The sequence below is a fragment of the Mchenga conophoros genome, linkage group LG4 (assembly GCF_057382185.1).
Source record: "Mchenga conophoros isolate Kocher_MC1m ecotype Shallow Benthic linkage group LG4, M_conophoros_male_GT1.1, whole genome shotgun sequence".
Classification (NCBI taxonomy): Eukaryota; Metazoa; Chordata; class Actinopteri; order Cichliformes; family Cichlidae; genus Mchenga; species Mchenga conophoros.
Genome location: NC_140529.1, coordinates 21,613,892 through 21,639,231, shown reverse-complemented (window position 1 = coordinate 21,639,231; position 25,340 = coordinate 21,613,892). Strand labels below are relative to the sequence as shown.

At 41.2% G+C, this 25,340-nt stretch overlaps 1 protein-coding gene across 1 annotated transcript; it reads left to right on the top strand.

The window, feature by feature from the left end:
- The first annotated feature begins 17,069 nt into the window (after nt 1–17,069).
- Nucleotides 17,070–20,918, top strand: LOC146575995 (protein Tob1-like). Its single transcript, XM_085270952.1, has 2 exons — nt 17,070–17,354; nt 18,639–20,918. The coding sequence occupies exon 2, from the start codon at nt 18,869–18,871 to the stop codon at nt 19,886–19,888; it is 1,020 nt and encodes a 339-aa protein (XP_085127078.1). The 5' UTR covers nt 17,070–17,354; nt 18,639–18,868; the 3' UTR covers nt 19,889–20,918.
- The last annotated feature ends 4,422 nt before the right edge of the window (nt 20,919–25,340 follow it).

The following is a 25,340-nucleotide window of genomic DNA, read 5'->3' as shown; positions in this document are numbered from 1 at the left end:
CACAGAAAAAGAAAATAATGAAAATAGTGGAAAACAACCATATCGTTAAAAATTGTACTGTACTGCAAACAAGGGAACAGCTGGTATCGTTTATGTTACGGCACAATGTATCACAGGAAGTGTAATGCACGATCGAAATTTAATCTGCTTCCTCAAATGTAATACTTTCTTCATCAGCAGTAAGGGGTGACTGAGATCATTCCAGTGATAAATGTGCGATAGGGTGTAATACGTGAAACATCCAATATGGTTCCACATAAATGAAACAGCCATTTTTTATTATTATTATTAAATTCTGGTAAACCTGAGATAGATTTACTGCTCCAATTACAATAAAAGAGCAAGATTTTAATGTATTTCTCCAACTGAAGCTCTGGATCTTGGGTGTTTTGCTCCTGGCACATTTGCTGCAGGAAAAAAAAGAACTTCCTAATTATTATCTATCGACATACTGACAGTCTATACACCACTTCATCTGATGTCAGGAAATTTGGGTTCCTCATTAAAGTGGAGCATGTGTGTGAATGTCAAAATGGAAATCAAGCTCTGGGCGATCGGTAATTTGAGCTTCTGCTGTCAGATCGCTAAATGCTAACTTTATTGTTGGTCCCATTTCCAGTTTCTAGTGCTCCTATTTCACTTCGTAGCTGCTTGGACCCTCATATTTTTAGCTTCAAGCTCCATTTTGTATCGACTGCATCTGCTCGTGTGTTTTTGTGTGTGCAACTTGGAGGTGAGCCACATTCTTCTGGTCCTCTTTTGTCCTTGAGGGTGCCGTATCATTTTGTCCCCTTCGTGTTCCAATCTACGGATTTCAGAGCCTGAACCCTCATTTTTATTAGTCTGCTTGAAGTATTAGGATGCAATGCATGGATGTTTTGCCAAACTATGACATTAATATATTCATGTGGATGTGTTTTTTTGAGTATGCAAACTTCTAAAGGAATTCTGCAATAAGATGGAGAAGCAGGCAAACACACGGGATGAGGATAGGCTCCAGCAGCATGTACTCAGGATGAAGATATGCAAGAATAGAAACAGCATTATGTTCCCTACTGATTCCCAAAAGGCACATCAGCACCACAGACGCTAAAACAATGTCCCTCCTCCCATGTCTGCTTTTTCCTCTCTACTCCTCTCCCCCCTCATTTTGTCATATCTTTTGCATCCTGAGCTCTAATATATTTCCTTCGTCTTCCCGTCTTCTTTTATGTCCTCATGCTGGCAGCTGTGCCAGAGACTGCGACACACAAAATGTTAATCTAAACTGACACAGGGCAGTATGACACGCTTTAACCCAGCTTTCTAAAATGAAAAAAAAAAAAATAACGACCCTTTCTTGACCCTTTTCTTTTCTCACCCCTTCCCTTCTCAGGCCACCTTTTCAGTTTTTGCTGCCAGTAATTTGACCTGCAACAGCCTTCAGAGCTCAGACAATGATTTTTCCACTTGCTCTCCCATCTCTTGTTCCTCATCCCCTTCTCCGGTGGTGGCTCTGCTGCTTGTGCTTTTCACTGTTTCCATGCATGCTGATTATTCACAGGGGGACCTATCTGCCAGCGACCTCCCCTCCATCTTCTTGTCTGCCTGCTACTTTTCATTGCTCTGTCATCCATCTGCACCCATCCATCCAGGTTATGTGTGCATGGGGCAATTTTTAAACGCTGCTTCCACAAATCCACACTTTTAGTTTGGGAGTTGCGAACAAGGGGAACATTGAGAACGGTGGCAGGAGGAGGGGCAGTTGGGAAGTCCTGGCATCTGACAGGGGGCTGATCAAAGCCTGCGAGACACAAGCTAATGGCTGAACTCAGCTGGGCATGGGTAATGTCAGGATTGTTTTGGGTATTGAGAAAAAGTATTTTTCATTACTAGTTTAAAGTGACTAACTAGTGGATGCTTTATCTTTATCGCGTTTGCATGCAGGTGAGCTGTACATGGATCCACAGGAATCTCTGTGACAAGCATTTAATGTTCCAGAAAGACTTTAGAATACGGCCCATGATTAAAGGCACAGTTCACCTTTAATTTAATGGAAATTCAATGTATTTTATTTGAAATTACAATTTACTTAAGGGTAGGTACACTAGAAAAAGCAGGTTACAAGTGTTAGTAATATTTTACTGTGAAGAAATAAAGAAAAAACATGATTTCAAGACAGGAAAGGAGACGGAAATGATTCTTTATAATAATTTTAAGTCCTCCGTATTTCTCTTTTTTACATTGTAAGAACACTCTGCGGGGCATGGATCGTATTATGAAGCAGCTTAACCTTTCCTAACTTCCAGCTGTTTTATAGTAGAGGACAAACTCCTTTCCTCCACCCTCCTTTTCAAAGATCTGTTTGAACAGTAAAAGTTGGACTTCCATCATTGTAGCTCAGTCATTATTGTGCCACAAATCCAATATAAGATGTCAAATATAGTTTATTTTCTCCAAAATTACCATTAAATCACACACTACTTCAAATTACGTACACAGTACTTACATTATATTATTGACTTGTTTTCTGTAAAAGTCTAACTTGTTACCACCTTATTCTAGTGTACCTACTTGTAAGTATTAGTAGGTAAATATAATTAAATATATTTATTTGTTTTTTCAAAATTCCATTTAATTACAGGGGAATTAACAACTATGATTTATCTTAACGATGAGTCTTGATACCTCAGTATATTTCCGTAAAACTGGTTTGACAGCCGTTAGATTCGTTTTAGGGTTTTTCCAAGGCTGCATAGGCAGAGATGGAAATCCACTCATTAAGTTCTATAAGCAGGCCTGAAATATGACAGAAACCACCTTCAAGGCTTTTAAGGGGTAAAGAGTTAAAGCAGCAACTTGCTTATAATCTGAATACATGTTTTTAGTAACTTTTTGGATGTAAATAATCCAAAATGCTGTTCAGGTGACTCCAGTTTGCTAATTGCTCATGTTAAATCTGTATTCGATATGCATCTGATCTCCCTGTAATCATTTTACCTCTGCCACTCCACAGGCAGGGTGGAAACATGAGGAATTATAAGGGCTGTGCTTAACTAGGTCACCGTACAGTATGTCCCCATTACATAACACATGAGCACGGTTTGACCAGAGCAAATGGGATGGCACTGCTCAGTGACCACTGTGCACAGTGACCCGGGCTCCAGGAAAAGAAAAACAAACCAAATCAACCCCGCCCACAAGGCCTCACTAACTGGCCCACACAAAGAAAACCAACATAACAAGCATAACAAGCATGATTGGTCACCACCTGTTAATTTGGTTTTCTTATGTTGCTCAGCTTTGTTTCAGTATCACCGAAGCAGCTGCTGCACTTAGAGGGACGAGAGAATTCAGGCGCTCCACGTGAACACCATAAATCACAAGGAAAATATAACATGAAATAACATTTTTCACACCTTGCTCCGCGTGAGCCAACATGCCGTCTTATCCATATGCTCCCAAGATGGAAGCGCACAAGCCCTGGATTTATAGCAGTGGGTGTTTCCTTGGATTGTGCTCTCTAAAAATAAACCCGCACCCTTACATAACAACCAAGTCTGAGCGAGAGCAAGAGTGATCAGTGCCAGAAGGTCGTCCTGACTGCTATCAGCTACAGCGAGTATGACTTGCTAAGGCAGCCTCAGAACCCTGACTGACTAATAAAATAATAATAAACCCTCAAAACTAAAGACAAGTTGTTGTTTTTTTGTTTTGTTTTTGGCTACTATGGCATTAAGGTTTCCTCTAAATGCTCATAGATGTTTATTTATTTATCATATGTAAAAAGCATAGATTTTTTCTATTTATTTCTATGAAACTCATCCTTTTCTTTCTTAAAATTAAAATATAGACGTCACTAAAATGAACATTTTAGGGGGATGGTTTAAACCTGATTTTTCTTCCTGTTTCCAGTCTGTCTGTTTACTCATTTCTGGGAACTAGCTGCTGGCTTCAGCTTTAATTCAATGGGCAGATATTAGAGTGGTATTGGTCTTCTTAATAAACCTGACCGCATATTTCCAGAAATGTCACGCCATTCCCTTAACTGGATTTAATAGTGTTTCCAAGGTTCTTGGTTTGCGCACAACAGAAAAGTCATGGTCATGAGTTTCAATTCTGCCTGAAGTACGAGACTGTAGATGAGAAAAACAAACTTTTTATGTCATGAATGATTCAGGACTCTGCAAGTGTGCCGCAACCGTCTGCAAAAGGTGGAATAAAGCTCTTGTCTGTCTGTATGTCTCCTCTCTGTTCTGTTGGGTCCCTCACAAAGTGCACTGTCACTGCCTCCCAGAGATGGTCTGCTGGGATGGGGCGTTGGTAATCCGGATCAAGTTTCTGGTGCTGAACATACAAAACATGAACAGCAAAAAGTGGTTTGAAAACCTCAGACATTCATTTATTCTCCCTGCTTTTTTTTTAGTCACATCAATCACTCCTGCCTATCTTTCTCATCCATCTCAAACTCCGGTGTCATGTACCTCATCCCTCCTTCATGAATCAACAAATGTCAGTATGCACAGTGGCCACCTGTGTGAACCGCTTGTGCAGAATGTAGGGATGGACACAATGAGACTAGAAATTAATGATGATTTTTCTCAGCATTGCAGCTTCGGCACCATCCTTCTTCTTCCTTCATTTTACTGGAAAGTCTTTCAGCTGGTCCCCTGATGTATTAGCAGCATTAGAGTCACATGGAATGTAAAGAAAGACAGAGATATGTATGTCTCTCTCTCTCTCTGAGGAGATTTAAAAGATCAAAGAGGGTGGAAAAAAAACAAGAGGAGGGGTGGACCGTGAGAATAGTTTCCATGGTGACCATGACATCATCGGAGTCTTGTGTCTTAATGGCAGCTTTGTTTGTGTGGAGGTGAAGGCAAACAACAGTCTGGAGATGACAGAAGGAGGCACTTTGTGAAATTTAATTGACAGAAACGTGGCTCTCAGAGCTCTTGGATATTGAAGACAATCAGGGAGATTGAGTTTTGTTTTCCTGCTCCGCTCTCTTTCTCTCTCTCCCTCCTTTCACTCAGTGTCGTGGGTGGCTGCAGTAACAGATCGGGAGTTACGTCAACTCGCTAATAACACAGTTTGGTAGTGCGGGGGTGAAGTTAAGGTTCCAGCCAGCTCAGTCATTTTTAATTGAGTTATCGCTTTGACAGACAGAAGACAGCAGAGAGACAGCGCGGGGCACGGTGTCACTGTTACAACATTTAATTACTGATGTGAAATTTTATCTAGCTGACTTACATTCAACGGTCGCTTTGTTGAGGACGCCTGTTCAGGTGCTCCTTAATGCAGATATATAATCAGCCAATCACACAGCAGAGACCCAGTGTATTTAACTATGTAGCCAAGGTTGAGACGACCTGCTGAAGTTCACACCGAGCATCAGAACAATGAAGCTGAAGGTGTGACGTGGTTGTCGTGTCAGGTGGGTTGGTCTGAGAATTTTAAAAAATGCTGATCTACTGACGTTTTCCCACATAGCCATCTCTAGGGTTTATAGAGGATGGTCTGAAAATAAGGAAGAATGTCCAATGAGCAGCAGCTCAGGATGAAAATGCCTTGTTGGTATCAAAGGTCAAAGGAGAACAGCTAAACTGCTTTGAGCTCATAGGAAGGTAACAGTAACTCAAATAACCACCCATTACAAGGTATGCAGAAGAGTATCTCTGATTACACAATATATCAGACCTTGAAACAGATGGACTACAGCAGAAGAAGCTAAGAAAGGGAAGCTGAGGCTATAGTCCACACAGGTTCACCAAAATGGACAATAGAAGACTGCAAATACTTTGATGACTCTCTATTTCTGCTGGAAAATTCAGATGGCAGGGATTTGCCATACACAGCATGAAAGCATGGCTCATTCCTTCCTCGTTTCAAAGGTTCAGGTGTGGGTGATATCCAATTGGTACAATATGGGCCAAAGAGCACCTCTAGGATGTAGTGGAACAATATATTCACTTCATTGATGGACAGATGACAAATCTGCAGCAACTGTGCGATGCTGTCATGTTAATATGGACCAAGATCTCTGAGGATAATGTTGAATAAAGACATTTCTGAGAGTAAAAGTGGACCCAAGACGTTACTGGAAAGTGTTCCAAATACAACATCAGGTAAATGGATGTCAAAGATAGTCGATTTAATAGACATAGTTTGTGGTGTTCATAATTCTGCAACTTCTCTAGAATAGTTTCAACAAAAACCACCTTTGTAACTTCTATTAAAAGTTTGATTTATTGAAGCAATGTATTGGCGTACATTTGCATAGATTGATGAAAGCTAATGCATTCCAATAAAAGGCAAGCACACAGGATGATAGAGCCGTAACTTTAATTGCAAGTTCACAGACGTCACTGTCAAACCTGGTCTGAAATAAATAAATAATAAAAAGAGTTTGCTGACTTTGCTGCCCCACAAAAAAAGGTTTTAACAACTTTTTATTGCCGCACACAACATAATGCATGCACAGGTTCCCCAGCATTACACCGTCAATAACTGGTCAATCCAGAGTGCAGACATGATCAGCATCTCAGGCTCATCCCACCAGTGGACTCGGACAAGACGTTGCGCTAATTAACATTAACAAGAGCAATAAGCCATCCAAAGGATATGTTTCCTTACCAATAAGCACCCCTACCTGCATCTTTTCAACAACAACAACACCCACTGTTGAAGCTGCTGTGCACCTCTGCTGTTGTTCCATGATTCAGTGGAACAAAACCACTGAGTCATCGATGTTTCCTGCTTCAGCTGCTGATCGGCTCTCTGGTGAAGGAGCCATCATTGTCTTTAAGGAATTTTCTTTTAATTTCCTGTTTAGGATTCTGGCCAAGTGTGCTGTGTGTGCTCTCCCTTGTGATCCAAGTGTAAGGAAAGCGAGAGCCCTAGATTTGATAAATTATGCGCAATAAAGGATGGTGTTCAAAAACACAAATTTGCAAGACTAATCTCAGGAAATGTCACCGTGTGGCTATGCCCAACGTTCTGTTCTGCTCTACTAACCTTTCCCCCATATCTGCAACTAGCACTTAAGTTGGCCACCCTTGAATGCCAGGCTAAAACCAGCCCTGTCACATGCTAGTGTTAATACAGACTCACCTGTAGCGAGCCTTTAAACACAATAGCTGTGTTGATGTAACTCCTGAATGCCATTCATTTTCCTTCATGTCCTGCAGACAGTAATTGTAGCTGTTCTCCTGTCGCTGCTGGGAATCTGCGGGTGGTAGTTTGAAATTGCCTCTAAATGTCTGACATCAGTGGGGATGATGGGAATTGACAATTATATGATAAGCCTTCCAGAGGACTCCTGATTTGTTGTTTTGAAGATTTTGCCCAGCATGGTTCATTCACAAGTCCAGGAACAAGAGAATTGTAGCACCTCAGGATAAATGGGGAAAAAAACATTTGATGTAGAGTTCAGGGAACCTTGTAAAAAAAAAAAAAAGTGTAAACTAACAGGTATGTTTTTTGTGGTGTTTGGAAGGAACATTTTGAAAAAAGTGAAGATGAGACATTTGGGGTCTCTTACAGACTGGGGAGGTCGGAAAGAGTCACAGCTGGTGAATGAGTCTTTGTTTGCCTTTGAATGGACAGATGATGCTTCCCGACCTCCACAGAAGCCAACAGTTGTCCAGAGATATCATAACTGGCACCATTATGTCAAAAAAGATTTGCGCGCGTGTGTTTGTGACTCCATATGTGTGTGTCAGCCAAAGGTCAGGGCGAGGGGGACAGTTTGCTGTGCTACATACATGCTTGACTCGAAGTGGGGCTGGTGGAGGCAGGGACGCCATATGCATCAAATGCTTTCGCTGGTGATCAAAGGGAGCTTGTAAATGATACGGCAAGTCGTGCACATACTCTGGTCTCTGAAGTAAATTTCAGATGACTGGTGCAAATTTCAGAGTGTGAAGTGTAGCAGCTGGGTGCTTCCTTTTAGTGGGCGCAGGAAGATTTATGATAGCCAGAGTATTGTAGAAGGATTGTTTGGTTAGCACTTTGAATTGGGAGGAAACAAAAAGGAGAGGATAAAACAGATAGAGGGCTATTTCTGAATTCTGTGCCTTAGGGGTAGTGGCGTTTTTAGAAACTTTATTAGCTACAATATGGGATACGACTGGTTCACAACATACAGATACTGTTTTCTTTTTTGCTCACAAAATAGTGCAGCTGCAGTTGAAGATAAGTGGGGGAAATGGAAAGTGGTTTCACAGCTGAAAGCCTGTTTTCAGCATTTGAGGAGTTTACTGGCCTATAGCATATTTGAAAAAAGTTACATAAAGCCTTTTGCGCCGAGTCTGACAGCTGCCTGGAGTGATGTCACTTGACTGAGCGCTGGATGTGGAGTTAGAAGTGACCCTGAGCTGCTTTCTGAACAAACTTTTGTTATACTGTAGGTGGGCAACACAGGCATCAATCAGGCTTTCACAAAAAACCAATGTGAGGCATAAAAAAACGACCCAGTTCTGCTGCCTTGCTGTGAGCGTGATTATGTCATACAGTTGCATTGCTTAATTTTGCTGTGGAGTGTCCCTTTAACTCAGGTTAATGGTGTGTATCATAAAAACAATGAATTGTAATTACTAATGGAGATATGAGAAAATTCATCACCCAGTGGAAACGACTGAAATCCACAGTTTCTTTGCTACTCTATCGCCATTATGTATAAACATCCACCCACCCACCCACACACACAAGCACACGCACACACACAGATCCATTAGATGATTCATCGGAGCTGCTGTCAATTACTATCTATGCTGTTTGCCTGCTTTCTGATTTGCATTCATGGCCAGTCGGTTTGCCATCTGATATTTGTTCACCTCGTTGACTCCACAGGACAGAAGCTAAATAAAGGAAAGGTTAATGTGCTGTACTCATTTTAAGTATGCATCAGGCTCTCTGTGATACCGTATCTGTTCCCAAAACAGGTACAACCAATAGCTGCTGGGAGTCACACGCTGTTGCCACAGTTGTGTTTCCATGTTACTGTGCTTAGGTGTGACGCATTGATAAGGGGGCAGGAGATCTTAAACCCACACACACACACACACACACACACACACACACACACACTGCACTGTTCCAAGAGACAAGAGATGTCTGGTAATGCCGAGGAACACCAGCAGAGATTATGTGCAGTAAAATGTGTGTGTCTGCTCCAGCCAGATGTACCCTGGGGCAAAGTATTTGCAAGTCATCAGCTGAAGATAAAGTAAAGAGTTATATACCCAGAGCTGTGCTTATCTGTTACATCTCCTTCAAGTCATAATCCTTCTGGGAAAGAAAAAATATTGTGAATAATTTATGAGTTTTATTCATTATGAGAATTTGATACAACATAATTTTGATATGGTAGCGTTCAAAGGCTTGAGTCAAAGCAAAAAGCTGAAACAGGACCTCAGAGATGCATCTGGGCCTACAGTTGATTCATCGACTCTCCATTGAAGCCTCATTAAAATGCTCTCAGTGGAAGGATCAAGAAGGGGTTCTTAAAGACAGGAAATGGGGAGAAAAGGTGGAGGTATGCCAACCTACACAAGAACTTGAAGTATGGAGTCATAAATCCAACTTTGAAACTTTTGGTTCAAATCATAGTCAGTATGTATGGACGAGGTGTAGGACCAACTGTAAAACACGGTGGAGGCTGTGTCATGGTTTGACGGGATTACACAGTGCCATCAGATTTTGATCCACCGTAAAATAACGTGAAGAAAGCACCTGCCTTGCAGTGGATTCACAATGATCTAAAACACACATCTAAAGCTACTGTTTCATTTCTGAAGAAGAACAGGGTGAAGGTGATTGAAATGCCAAGTTTGTCTCCTGATCTGAACCCTAATCCAACACCTGTGGGCAATTCTGAAGCGACAAGTTGAGCATCACTCTCCATCCAGCATCCAGGCTCTAAAAGAGGTTATTCTTGAAGAATGGATAAAGATAGATGTTGCAATATGTCGCCAACTTGTTCATTCCATGCCTAAAAGACTTGGTGTTGTCCTTGAAAATCACAGTGTTAATACAAAATACTAGATGTAGTAGTTTTTGTTGCGGGGTGTATTCGTTTTCGCTTCAACCGATTTGAGTAAAACTGAAGACTTTGTGATCTAAGTTATATTATTAACCTTAATTTCATGTTATGGAGTTAAACAAGTGTTCAATAAAACTCAGCCTTGTGAAAATGTTGGAAACTGTTCTTTTGTTCATTGAGCTACTGATTAAATTTCTACTTTTTAAAGGGGTTGTACTCATTTATGCTGAGCACTGTACCTCTATCAGTCATGGATTGGCCTCTGCAGAGCCAAGACCTCCGTATTATTGAAACAGTGTGGGATCATCTTGACAGAAAACTGAACAAAAGGCAGCCGACTTTCAAAGAAGAGTTTTGAATGTCCTTCGAGACCATTCTTGAAGACTACTTAAAGAAATGACAAGAAAAAAACTTGCCTTTATAAAGTTCAGGCTGTGTTTAAGAATAAAGGTTATCATACCAAATATTGACTTCCAAGCTTGTTAGATTTGCTCTGTTTTTGCTTTAAACTGTATTTTGTGTATATATAAACACACACAACTACACACACCTCCCCATATATTGAGGGAGAGTGAAAGAGAAGGCAAAAACTGACTTTGTACAATTCTAACAAGGTAGTATGGTGTTAAAACCTATATGTTACTATATACCAATTATTGTAAATAACAGCGTAACTGTTTTTTATGTACTTTTATACAATTATATTCAAGAGAATAAAATAATCATTACAATAAATTTGGATGTTGTGATTGCCCTGGGACTTACCCTGCAGAATTGCATGTCTGACTCAGGACATTCGCCTGTCTTTAACCTGCCAGCTTCTTAGTACAAAGTCCGTGTGATTACTCCAATTGTGCTGATGTGACGTTCACCACTGGTTTGGAATGTAAAGCCAAAACAACATCTCTAATCTTTGTGGATAAAAATTATATCGAATCTAACTTGCGACTTGAATTTATAAATAAATTTTCACCTAATTAAACACACGCCACATCTTCCAAACACCATCCCACCACTAGCAGCACACATGCACGCAAACTCACTTTCTCATTTATATTTTCTTATTTTGAAGTTCACTTGCCCTCGAATGACTGGTTCAGAAAAACACACACGTTTTTCTTAAGCAGATGTTAACATTTCCTCAGCGTTACTGAATAAACAGCCACGCTAAAATGCAGTCTGTAAACGCAAAGGAATGTCCCGTTATTCTCGGATCAGGCTTTGATTAAGCTAAGAAATCATTCAGATCACCAAAGAACTGCTGGAATCGCATGGAAGCAGTGCAAAGTTTAAGCACATTTTACTGTCTTTTGAGTAAGGGGAACACATCGAGGCTGCTCTGGTCTGATGCAACGTCACAGGCTAAACAGCGCAGGGCGTCCTTTTTTTATTGAATGGTTTCGTTTGTATAAGATGAGCTGCAGAATCTAATTTGCCCCCTGTGACAGGCTGGATGATTACATGTTGAATAATTTAATACAATAGCCAGAAAATTTCAAGATAATATGGGTGTTTCTTAAGCTGTCAAACCACAATCTCATTTTAAAAGCAGATGAGATAGCTACCGGTGTGTGGCTTCATCATTAGTTACAACATGCACGCACAGACACACACACACGGCTGGTGTGATGAGAAATGTATTGACGTGTGTGCGTATTTCTGATGGAGACGCAGATTCAATAAAGTATTTTTCCGCAGCCACGAACACAGTGGAGCCTCCCCCCCTTTGTTAAAAACAACAGTGGGATTGTTATTCCCTCTCAGTTTTTCATTCATCCTCATTCCTCTTCCTCTGTTGTCTGCCTCTATCTTTCCTCTCATCTATCAGGCCCACGTCTGCAGAGACAGCTCCTGCTGTTTACTTTTAATTTCTCTCCATGAATCCTAATTGTGTCACGGAGGGTCAGCTCTAATAGGAATTATGATAAGTGCATCGGAGTCTGCAGCCGCTGAATCTACCTTGAATAGGCTTACAGGATTGTCTGCGGAGGCCTCAATGCTAATGACTTGAGTTTTTGAAAATAAAATTGAGCTGAAGCTTTTAAATGGCTTTCATCCATTCATTCTTGTTCTCTTATTCACGTATCCGCTTTCTGAACTTATCTGTCCTCTCATCTTTCTTGCTCACTTTCTGTGACACTCATGCTTCCTCCACACGGTCATAACCGTCTCCTCTTTTATGCATCTTTCTTCATATCCTCCCAGCTGTCCTTTATACCTCCCTATTTCCCCTTTTCTTTCCTCTCTCACACCTCCACACTCCTTTAACCCTAGACGCTATTTATTCCCCAACACCCCAAGAGTCACGCTGAGCACTAAAATGCGTCTTGAGTAACCCAATCGGAAATAACAGCTCTATATACAGGTGCGAACGTACTCGGAGAGGCTTTGCCACCGCATTCCTGAAGGGACATTTGGAGGTGGTCAGTGACACATGGGGCCACAAATATAATAATAATGTCAATGCAAATGAGCCCCTGTCCGAACTGAAGGACTGAAAAGTCCAAACATGCCAGACAGTTTTTAGACCAAAAGGCAGATAGGGGGTAGATGTTAGTCTGGTTTGTGAGTTTTCATGCATTGTTTTTACAGTCTGCTTACTGTGCAAGCACATTAACTCCATTCAGGGGTACACTAAAGAGTGCTCTGACACACTGCAGTATCTCCCAAAATGAATCCCAAACTAGATCTATTAAAATGTAATAAAAATATTACAGGCAGAATGATGGGAGGCGAGGAAAAGATTTTCCCATTATCACTTTTAGAACCGTGAATGCAGGAAGATCCCTGGTGTTAACATAAAAAAGATGTGACAACATTAACAGAATAACAGTCACAAGATGAACGTTTAGAATAACTTATGATTGTTATGAAAAGCAAACAGAATCATTAAAAATATATGGTGGGCTGAAGATAGTGTCTATATCTAATCCAGGCTTGTCGTTGAAGAAGAACATGTGCAGAGAATTTAACAACTCAGTAAAATCATTCGTTGATTTTAGAAATATTACAAATTTAGGATCTACAGGCTGTGTCTGTCATCCTGTCAGCTACACATTTGCACTTTTTGCCAAGCTGTGGCATTGAGCCACTGTAAATTATTGATAACGCATTGTTCTCTTTTTAAACTAACAAGCTGCAGAGCGTCTACCCAGCTCTATTTGTTTACTATTTAGATTGCCAACTTGGAGCACATCCACTTCCTGCTGTTTGACTCATGTGGAGTATGTACAAGACCACACAGGGGACCTTCCACCCCTCCTTTCAGATCCTGTGCACACTGTGAGCAACTGTGTTGCCATCCAAATGGATGATTAGTGAGAGAGAAGAGTGCAGAAAAGTAATAATATATATTAACTAGCAACATAATCTACCACAAAAAGTGATGAACCTTGTCACTGTATAAATGAATCAGAATTTCCTCTGCACTTTTTTTTCATATCTTCCATTAGCCATCCATGTCTCATTACTAAATTGATTCTCCACGAGGCAAACGGGGTGTCACTTGATCATATGAGGGAATTTATGTGCAAAGAGACCCAGCATGCATGTTCTGTTGAGTTGACACAGAGCTATCGCATTGATTGATTATCTTCCTCCTTCTCTTTTCCCCCTTGTAAATCAGCCAAAATCAATAGAAATACAGGGTGAAGATAGTTAGCTTTAAAAAGCCGTCACACGAGGAACCATTCCTAGGAAATATCAGTCTGGGGCGGTTCAGCTGAAGGTACTGACCTGCTCATTTGTGTGTGTGTGTGTGTGTGTGTGTGTGTGTGTGTGTGTGTGTGTGTGTGTGTGTGTGTGTGTGTGTGTTTGTTTTCTATTTAGTCCAAGTTAAAGCTGAAGCACGTTCTTTTTTCTGAGCAGCGCTACAAGGTCAAAGTAAAATAAATGAATGTAAAGCAGCAGCTCGGCACGAAAACAGAGAAACAGAGAAGCAACAGCAAACTTCAACTATAAAAACATAAAATATATACATAACAGTCCAGACAAATATGTATCTTTTATTTCCTTTTTTCTGCCGTTTTACAGAGCTTACAGTTGGCTGTATTAAGATGCTTTTTTTAACCCCCCCACTCTATGCAGATGTCACATAGATCTATTGATGTTGTCCCAGTGGTCCGCTCCTGGATGAATTATGTAACAGCCTCTGTGGATTTTAAAGGTGGCTGTGCGGGAGAGAAAAGCGTTTACGTCGATGTCGTGACAACTCATAACACAACCCCTGTATTTACACATACCGTGCCGTGTAAATCCTCAGTGCGTATGCACACAGCATGACTCATAGTCGAGCCACTGATGCATGATGTTTAATGGACAGCCACAGCTGAAAGGCTGCTACAGAGACTGGCTGATACTGCCATGAAACACTGATGTAAACACTCAGAAACAGATCTCAGTGAGATTTATATTTATGTGAATTAAATATGTCGAATGAATGAAAAGTGTAGCTTTAGCTTGTCCTGTTTAATGTGGATGTACTTATTGTGTTCTATCATCTTACCAGACATATAAGAGACATAACTGCCCCTCGCTGAGCCTGGCTCTACCAACAGTTTCTTCCTGTTAAAAGGGAGTTTTTCCTTCACGTTGTTGCCAAGTGTTTGCTCATAGGCAGTTGTTTGACTGTTGTTGTTTTCTCTGTATTATTATATTGTATCTACCTTAAAAAGATAGAAAGAGGGATAAAAGGAAAGGAAGGCGGGGAGGCAGACAGGGAAGCAGCAGTGTGTGAGAAATCCTCCTCCACTTGTGTGTCTGTTTGTTTGTGTCACTGCACTATAAAAGTAGACCTTAAATAAACACAAAGCAAATGGTTATTTAATCACAGCCCTTAAGTTCCTCGTTGCTAAGAGGATAATGCCTTTTACATTATTGCACATTATTGGGCTGTCTTTTTTCCCATTTCTTATCGCTTTCCAGTTTTTATCTGTTGTACAGTGTCCTTGGGTGCTTTGAAAGGCGCTATTTAAATAAAATGTATTATTATTATTATTATTATTACTTTGAACAAACCATTCAGAGGAAAGCAGAAGTGGATTATTATGGTCTGTAGTCACTTCACACCAGGGGCTTGTGTTTTTCTGTTAAAGGACAGCAGTGAAGGATGGGCAACACCGTGTTGTCTTCTGGTGCTAGAGGAATGTTAGGTTAAGGCCTGGTTGTAAATACTTAAAAGATGCCCTTCAGTTTGCTGAGAAATGGCTTAGTAAACTTTAAAATACCCTTTTCTCCTTTCTTGTTGCAAAGTTCCACAGGAAGGTCAGCTTAAGCCCTGATGAGCTGGATTTCCATACAACAAGGCAACTGAGCTGCAGCGTTTGCTAAATTACTCACGTAACTGCCTATATTCTCATTTCTGTGGCACAAAGTTAGACTGGACACTGTTTTCAGGGGAGAATTAGAAATCTTCATGTGACAGAAGCAGCAGTGAGTGGCAGATACACTGGACTCCAATGATTAGAGGATTACGCTCTAAGACAATATAGCAGTCTTAACGTGCCTGATTATAGCTGCTGACCTTGCTCTGTCAGCTGATGCCTTTTATTGCCACTCCAAACATCACAAGGGCACAAATTGTGTACACATTAGTGGGGGGAAAATACAGGAGCCATACACAATATAAACACCATACCATAAAAAGGAGCCCCAGCAGAATGGCTATATGGAAGTGATTCTGGAGGACATGTGACACCGAGATCTTTACAGTGAAAACAGCCCACAAGGCATGCTGCAAAACACAGTGCTGCTGGCTGGCAGTCCACTCACTCACCCGCCCACTTCCACTTTAAGATAGATGGTGAATCTGAATCTGCTGGGCAATGTCAAATCGTATAATCCCCCTCTATTTCAGCCACCCCTGCCTCATCTGTCATGTCTTGTTCCCTAAAGCACTTTCCACAGGAGCCCTGTTTGCTCGCATTTACAGCTCACATCAAGCACATGACTCTGCTTGGGAAACATGAGAATGTCCACTCTGTCAGACTTTTTTTTTTTTAAATAAAAAGCACTGCTGCCATGGTAAATAAGGCGACCTATCTATCTATCTATCTATCTATCTATCTATCTATCTATCTATCTATCTATCTATACGACCTCAAAGTTGTCAGCAAAGTAAATTAATCAGGATAACGACTTTATTTCCGTTTCACATAACACCATTAATCATGAGGAGAAAGCACGTTTTCCTTATTGTGGTTTTAAAGGCTTTTAAAGCCCCAGCGACTCTTCCTTTCTTGAGCAGATACCTGTGTGTGTGCCGGTTCACTTTAAATTGGGCAACAGCGTGCGTTCAGCCGAGCGATGACGTGCGCAGCCTACATCAGCACCTTGGATACGGGTACACCATTCACAGTATGGTTCCTGCCCCATTTTAGGCCAATCAGCGCTTGTGTTTTCTAGATAGCATGCAGCACAACCCACACTGCTTGCCAGCTGTATCGTTCCGCTGTGGGGAATCTCCTCTCAGGCGTTATACATTTATCACAGATCCTGCAGCTTTTCGTGGCAGGTAAAAAAAAAAAAAAAAAAAAAAAAAAAAAAGGGGGGGGGGGTCTTTGTGACTATTCTGTGACGAAATGTAGGCGCAAATTATTTTAAGGCCCCTTTTTCTGGTATCAACATGGCACAGAGCTGTTAGTCTTAAATATTATCTGATTGCGACGACTAAAACCTGCTGGGTGGGTTATTATAACATATTTACTTCCCGGAAGTGCCACAGTTTCACCTTTATGTTTGTTTCAAGTCAGCTCGATCTCTTTACATAATACTGCTAGTGAATAACATTAATTAGGACTTTTGCCTTTTGCTGTCAGCACAGACCTAGGTTATCTCTGACGCAAACTCCTCATCACAGGCGTCTCTCGTCTCACAGGACCGTTTGTCCGAGTTTGACAGCGCCGATCAGCCAATCAGTGCTCGCCTCGGGCGTCACGAAGAGGGCGGGACTCCCGCCGCGGACCAATCGCAGGCGCTTGCATTGTTTTGACCTCTGGAACCGCATCACCGCCTACCTCGTGCCCATGGCGGAGGAAAGCTATAAATACGAGCAACGCCGTATCAGAAGAGGACGAAGTTGCGAAACTCCCGAGAAAGGAGGGAGCTACTCTGCAAGCCTGCTGAAAGAGGAGAGCTAAGAAACAAAAAACCGAAAAATAACCTTAAAAAAACCGTAAACGCCAATCCTCCAAAAATCTACGTGTACTGGAAGACTTTTTTGTAACGCTGATAATTTATTATATGTGAAGAAAGTATTTATACTTTTTTTTTCCTATTTGCACTAACTAACGGTACTTCAGAACTACTGAGAATCTTTATTTTTTACAAAAAAGTAAGTACTCCAGCTCTCTTGTTTCTGCTAATGTGTGTGTGTCGCTGTCTTTATTATTGCTCTTAGTTGTACTGTAGCTCTATTCGTACTTAACTATAAGCTGATCTGCTGCGTCAGTTCACGAAGTTAGGGAGGGGTGTATATAGGCTGTGTGTGCTCTTTTTTTTTCTCTATTCTTATGTAAGCACATAGCGATACCTCCACAGACTCGAAATGAGTCCGATGTGGTGTTGAATTTTCACTGCAGCCCGTTATTATTTTTTTATTGTATCGCCTTTTTCTAGTGTCAGTACAGTCTGTTCCTGTGCGCTGCAGTTTCTGCAATATTATGCCTTTCTTACTGTAACACCAGCCAAGACCTGTAGCTACAACTGCGACCAGTCTTTATTAGTGAGGTGTAGACACTGCAGATTTTTGGGGTTTTATTTTCCAGTGTGGGCTAGCTTCCCCCTCTGAGAAATAAAATAATCCACTCTGGGGCATTTCAGCAGCCTCTACAGGCTGACTCCCTATAGACCCTCTCTGTCTAGCTCTTCTCGGTAGAAGAGGGCTATTTCTGTGCTGCCTGCATCCAGCCTTCGTTTCAGTAAATGTTTAATGGCTAAATCCTTTCGCAAAAATCGCAAAACATGGGCGCAGACAGGTTGTTCGGCGACACTGCTTCGACTAATCTGTGCCGTATGCATACCATACCAACCCAGTAGCACGGTTATAAGCCTGAAATCCAACCGGATCGTTTCTTTGCCAACTTATCCACCATTAGGTATTATCTACAAAGCAGTCACTAAGTCAAGCTTACCCTTTTTAGATAATGAAATGCGGTAACCCCGCAGTAGTTTTCCTGTCTCCTGCTGTAAGGAGGATATCTAGAAGCCTATTATGTAATAGGATTCTCAGTCCTAGTGTGAGGTTAATGTGCACGATGCCTACTTCTTGACATTTAGATGCAGGGTTGACAACAGTATAGCCCAGCTGTAGTGCCTCTTCTGTTTATTTATGTCAATATATTCATATTATTAGAATATATTCTGTATATTCCTCTTTTATGGTTTATTTTACCTTTAAGATCCTGCTTTGGTTGGCCATCTTATGGCTTACAGCCTACATATTTATGAGCTCAAATGGTCACAGTACAACATACCTGCTTTAAAAACAAATGCTTAATAATTAAAGCACCCTCCTCCCTTCGTTTTAGCTGTGTAGCCATACTGCATGATCATTCCAAATATATTTTCATGTACTTATACATGTGTTTTGTCCCTCCCCCACTTTTAATTCTTGCAGGAAAAAAATATCACACCCTGTGGAAGGACACCACTTACACAAAACCAGCACTTCTGATTTTGATTTTTTTTTCCCCAACCTGTTTCATCCAAGTTCTGGTTACTTTTGCCATCCCGACTGGAGAGAGCAGCTGTGCTGCCAAACACGGATAAACAAAGCAGACCCAGTGGATACGTTCAAGGTCAGACACAAATAATCTTGTTGCATCGGGTAAACTTCAGCAGTTAGCTATGCAGCTTGAAATCCAAGTAGCCCTCAACTTCATCATCTCATACCTGTATAACAAGCTGCCCAGGCGGCGAGTCAACATTTTTGGCGAGGAGCTGGAGCGGCAGCTGAAGCAGAAATATGAAGGACACTGGTACCCGGACAAGCCATACAAAGGTTCAGGATTCAGATGCATCCACGTTGGGGAGAAGGTTGACCCCGTGGTGGAGAAGGCAGCCAAAGAGAGTGGGCTGGACATTGAAGATGTCCGCAACAACCTTCCCCAGGACCTCAGTGTGTGGATTGACCCCTATGAGGTGTCCTACCAGATTGGGGAGAAGGGGCCCGTCAAAGTGTTGTACGTCGACGACAGCAACGAAAGTGGAAGTAGCAATGTGGGACTTGATTTGGACAAAGAGATCAAGAACAGTTTCAATCCAGACGCGCAGGTCTTCATGCCCATCAATGAGCCTGTGAATGGTGCCTCCCCGGGTTCCAGCTCGCCCTCCCCACCCTTTGGCCACTCGGCAGCAGTAAGCCCCACCTTTATGCCCCGCTCCACGCAGCCTTTAACCTTCACAACAGCCACCTTTGCTGCCACCAAGTTTGGCTCCACTAAGATGAAGAGCAGTGGACGCAACAATGGCGGCAGTGGTGCTGGGAACAAGGTGGCACGTACCTCTCCCACCAACCTGGGCCTGAATGTGAACAGTCTCCTGAAACAGAAAGCCATCTCCACCTCCATGCACTCTCTGTACGGGTTAGGCCTCGGCGCGCCGCAGCAGCAGCACCAGAAGCCCTCGGCACTCTCCCCCAATGCCAAGGAATTTGTGTTCCCCAGCCTGCAGGGCCAGGGCAGCCAGAGTGCTCTTTTCCCCAGCGACAGCTCGCTCAGCCTCAGCCCGCTGCAGTACAGCAATGCCTTTGATATGTTTGCGGCCTACGGTGGCCTTAATGACAAGTCGCTTATGGATGGCTTGAATTTCAGCTTGAGCAACATGCAGTATTCTAACCAGCAATTCCAGCCAGTTATGGCCAACTAGTACACGTGAAGGTACTACTTAAGCTACTACTTCATACAGAAACGACCAGAGATAATGTGATGGGGGGAAACAAACACAAATGCACATTTCAAAACAGAAATAAAAAAAAAAAATTTAAAAAAAGTAAACAAGAACAGAATGTCAAGTATAAAAGGAAAAAGTGACTTGTCACCTGTAAGATCTTTGTTACGAGTCTAAGAGCATGAGCCCGAGGGTGAATTATTTTGCCCCCTTGAGTTATACCTTTTTCTTTTCCTTAATGAAGCTTGTAGTACAAAATGTCCAAGCTTGGTTACCTAAACTTCAACATGCATCATTGTTATTTCTTTTGCCAACCAAGCACAAAATATTTTTTTTATGTGACTGTTTAAAAAAAAATATATATATACATATATATATGAAAAGACAAAAAAGAGAAAAAAACAACACAAGTCATGGCCTCTTTTCAGTATTTAAACATAACTGGACATCGCCAATTATTTTTTGTTTTGTTTTTTTCAAGAGATTGGCATAAATAAGTGGGATTTCCTGGTCTTTTTCTAATTGTATAATTTAATTTAGTACAGAGTTTGTAAAATATCAGAGTATCTATTGTTTCTACGACATGGTATTGCATTTATATCTTTTTACTACTCCAGTGATCTGTGATGGCTGCAGCAACTTTATGTTTTCTTTTTTATTGAAATAAAAAATGAATTTATCATTTAAAAAAAAAATGTAAAAAAATTGACTATCCTAAAGATTGTGTACAGAATATTCCGTAGTGGTGGGATATAAGAATATTTGCTTTCTTTCTTTCTTTCTTTCTTTCTTTTTTTCAAAAAAAATACATGAGAGTTGTATTTTCTGTTAAGAGTTTAAAAGATTTTTGCTATATCATGGACAAAATGTAATCGTATATTAATTTTGTACCTACATTGTGCAATACTTGATAAAAACAAACGGTATAACAAAGTATTCAGAGTCAGTGTCTTACATGTTAAGAGAGACTGATGGTTTATTAAGTTTGTATTAAAAAGCTTGAAAATAATTGCCCTGGTTCACTTTGTCGTTGGTCTTTGTGGTTCAGTTGGTGAAGGCGAGTGCACTGAAGTCACTGGTGCGTAGCCATGTCATTAGCGAGCATGAATAGTGCTTTTAAGTTAGAGATTGCAGGTTTCGTGTCTACAACATAGTTTCAGGAACAAAGTTGCTCTTACACATGACATTTCATAACACATTGTTTTATTTCCTCTGCCTGTAACGCAGATATGCCAGTACACAAGCAACACTGCTAGCTCTTGGCACTTTTTTCTTTTTTCACGCCCTGCAGACTTGGGCCAAGTGCCATTGCACACACGTTTAATGCGAGTGTGACTCTGTCTACCCTGATAACCTCTTAGCTTAGGCTCACATTTAAGTCGAGGCAGGATAAACCAGTCAACTGGATTCTGAGGTGTACTCTGCACAGCGTGTATAGAAGGCAGAAGAACCTTGGATACGATGAAAATGCCCACTTGTAGATTAGAGAAATGATGTGGCATATTTTGTGGTTCAAGTGAAAAAGCAGAACTGCATAATCAGTGTGATGAGGCGGACATCAGTCATCACTTTAACTGTGTAAACTGAAAAACCGAGTGAAAGATATGTTCATTATTTACGTTTTACTCAGTGTCTTCAAGGATGTGGGCTGGTAATGGGTGCTTTTGGTGCAGGGAAAAAACATTTTATGTAAATAGACATATTAAGACAGAACAAGTGGACTGAAGCCCAGAAACCACTAAAAAATATAAGGTAACTCAAGTCTTTGGATGCTCAGCTCATTTTGCAGTTTTGAATTTGAATTTAGTTTGGTAATGTCAAACTAGGGAAGGCAATCGGATGATACCCCCACATAAATTAGAATATTTACAACGATGGACGTGTAATTATAGAAAAAACCCCTGATGTCTAGGACTAAAAAATGCATCAGATTTAAGGATCAGTGCCTGGGTTGCCATTACTGAGAGCTGCGTCACTGCTGTTTGTTCTGATGAGAGGTTGCTGAACTGTATCATGCCAGCACCGACCCTGCTGACATATCTTTGTCCCTTTGGGGCTGCCTCATCATTGCTTGTCTGTCTGCATGTCCCCTGATACACTCGGGGCTTGATAGGCAGTGCAAAGTTCAGCGTGTGTGTTGGTTTATCTCGGCCGCTGATACAGGCTCTGGTGGGAGTGTGCTTATCTTGGTACGTGACACGGTGTTTGTGCACAAGTGTTGGGTCATTCTCAAAAATACTGGGGTGGGGGCTGGGAGTCGGAGCTCCTGCAACAGAGGCAGAAAGGAGGCGTTAGTGATATCAGCTCCCTCTTTATCCAGGATTTGTCATGGTATACAAAGCATGAGTCACTGTAATGTGTGTGGTTGAGATCAGAGATGTCCAGTAGCTGGAATGAAAGGGAAAGGTGCGCTAATGCCAGTCAGTAGTTATTTTCTGCTACTTGTTTAAATTAGGTTTGCTATTTCTGCAAATACATGCAATCATAAATGCAATCTCACAAGTGATGTTTAGTTTGTTAATGATTACTAATAATCATATCATGAATGCTGACATGCACAAAGGCAGTCAGTTTATCATTTTAAAGCACAGTTATATCTCTTATACAATATGCACACGATTGGCCGTTGTCAGTAAATAGATGGACCACTGAACTGACTGATGTTACAGCTCTAGATTAAATTATTTCTCACATTTGATTCTAAAAATCAATGTCGAAGTCATTCCTTCTAAGACAAACATACTTCCTAGACTTTCATGATGCACTTTTGTTGCTTCTTACTTATCATTTGATTACAAGTTGTAAATGGATTAATTTGATTGAAGAGCTCAGACAGAAAAGTCTAAGTCCATCTGACGTGTTTTGTTTTTAATAAGCGTTGTTTTTCTTTTAATCAGGCTCCTATGTTATGTTAACTGTAAATGTAACTTAAATTAATTTATTGGCTTTTAACAAATTGGATATTCTTTTGCAGTCCATGCCTCTACCGCAAAAGATGCAACTGTTAACACTGGAAATCATTAGAGCAGAAATTAAAGCGAAACATTGAAAAAGCTGTTGAGCAAAATCCACAAGATGACATCATAGTTCATTGCTAAGTGACAGCACAAAAAATAAATGATAAACTGACAAAAAAAATAATAAGTACACTATGATCAATGTACTTCAGTGTATCAGTAACTATAAAACCTGTTGTCACGTCAAGTAAGTTAAGATACGAAGTCGGGCATGAAGCTGGCAAACAGCATTACAATAGCAGTCTGAGCAAACTGATAAATCCAAGCTGACCTGGTTGAACGTCACATGATGTGAGTTGTGTCTTCTGATTAGTGGTGCTTTGGCTTTTGCCGACAAAAGGTAGTGCCATTTCGAGTTTTATTTGCCAAAAACTCTTGTTTTGGAAGAGGTTCACTGTGGGATTTAGGGATATTTGAAGCTCGTATGAGATTTTTGACGACGGCTTTTACATCCGAACTCTTCAGTTTGCTTACTTAAATTTATGTTTTGTAAAGCAACATCAGATATTTAGTTGTTCTTAACCTGATCTACAAGCTAAACTCAAGGATGGTGGAAAACAGAAGGGAGGACCGACCAAAGACAGCATGAGGGAGTGTAATATATTTTACCAACCAAGGGAAAATCCAAATGAGAGTGAGACTGGGATCAGAATATAACAGAGACACAAAGAGAGAGACGAGCTATGTGCTGGAAGCAGTGCGACAGTGAAATGTTGCCAGCACCGCTATTGATTCAAACCCAGTGCCAAGCTCACCTCTCAGAACCCCCCCACCTGCTTGTCATAAAAACAGGTGGAGTTCAGCCCAGCTTGTGGTCCCCTCCACGAGACGGTGATGTGGGGGAGCAGTTAATGGCTTTTCAGTCCAACTCCTCTCCCCGTCTATTTCTGGAAGCATGCTAGAGCTGATTGAGCAATGATAAGCTGGAAGGAATTGCGCTTTCCCCCCTGAACATCTCTTCACTACGCCTTATCTGTATCTCAGGAAAACAAAGCATATCAGCCCGACATAGAAGAATGTAACCAGAAGAATGCACGATGTTGTTTTTGTCTTCACCAAGCAGTTGCTAAGTTTAAAATGAAATAAAATGTTTTAGAGGTGAGAAAAAAGTATGAAATGTTATTCTTCTTTTATATCTTCACGTTCAAATCTAGAATGAAATTTAAAATCCTTCCCCTTGAGTAATCAGGGCTCATCTTATCTGAAAGACCTCATTTTACCCCAGTGGAGCACTTTTCTCTCCAACTGCTGGCTTTCTTGTGGTTCCCTGGATATTTAAACTTACAAAGGGAGGCACAACCAGCTCCCAGTTTAGATTCTGGAGACAGATGCCACCTCTAACTCTCTGATCTCTACCGACCCTGAAGAACGGCAATCACTTTGTGTTTTTACACCACTCTGCATCTAATTCATTAGTCATTATTAATCTCTGGCTCTAGTTTGTTTTTGGCCTGGTTTCCCCACCTCACTCCAAACCGGTCTTGGCTGGTGGCCACTTCTCAAAACGTGATTCTGCGAGAGGTTTCTTCCTGTTAAAAGAGAGTTTTTCCTTCCCACTGTCACCAAGTGCTTGCTCAGAGGGGGTTGTTTGATTGTGAGGGTTTTCTTTGTATTACTATAGGTGCGGGTCTTTACATTTCATTAAAAAGCACCTTGAGGCAACTACTGTGTTGTGATATGAATAAAACTGAAATCAAATTCATTTTAGTACAGAGAAAGGGACATTTGTTGAGTCATTTAGCAGGTGACATCTAAGTATTGGAAGCACAATTGCCTTCAAAGACATTTGGGCTGTTTTTAGTGGGCAGACAAAAGCAGTTTACATTTTTTTTCTAATGTATTCTTGTGCTACACTAACACACTGCACTGACGCCCTTTAGCTATTTCAAACAGCCACAGTTTTAGCGTGGTTAATGTACTGTATATAGTATACATGCCTTTTTAGGAATTGCATGAGCTGTTTCCATTGCATCTGGCATCATGAGTGACAGATACATTGTGCACACGCTGCCACATACACACACTGTGAGCTATATTTAGACTTTCTGATGCATAGTGGGCTGTCCGGTTTGTGTTGTACGCTGCAGATCTCCTCAGCACACACTCACACACCCAGCCGTTTAAACTGCAACTGCTCTTATCTGCAAAAGGAGAGCATAAACAAACCACAGTCCTCTGCCTCAGCCTCTCCTCCCTCTCCACACCTCTCCGGGTGACATACTTCAGTTTCCCTGGTAGTTTATCACGACACTCCCGTACCTGCCAATGGGTCACACCGATATTTTGGAAGTAAAATTTGGAACAGAACTCTGATTTGCAAAGTTACTAAGTTACCCGCATACTAATCTCTGGCAAATATGTAAACAACTTGTAAGGTCAACAGGTCGTCGCCTGCCCCAGACAAACTTCTGCTA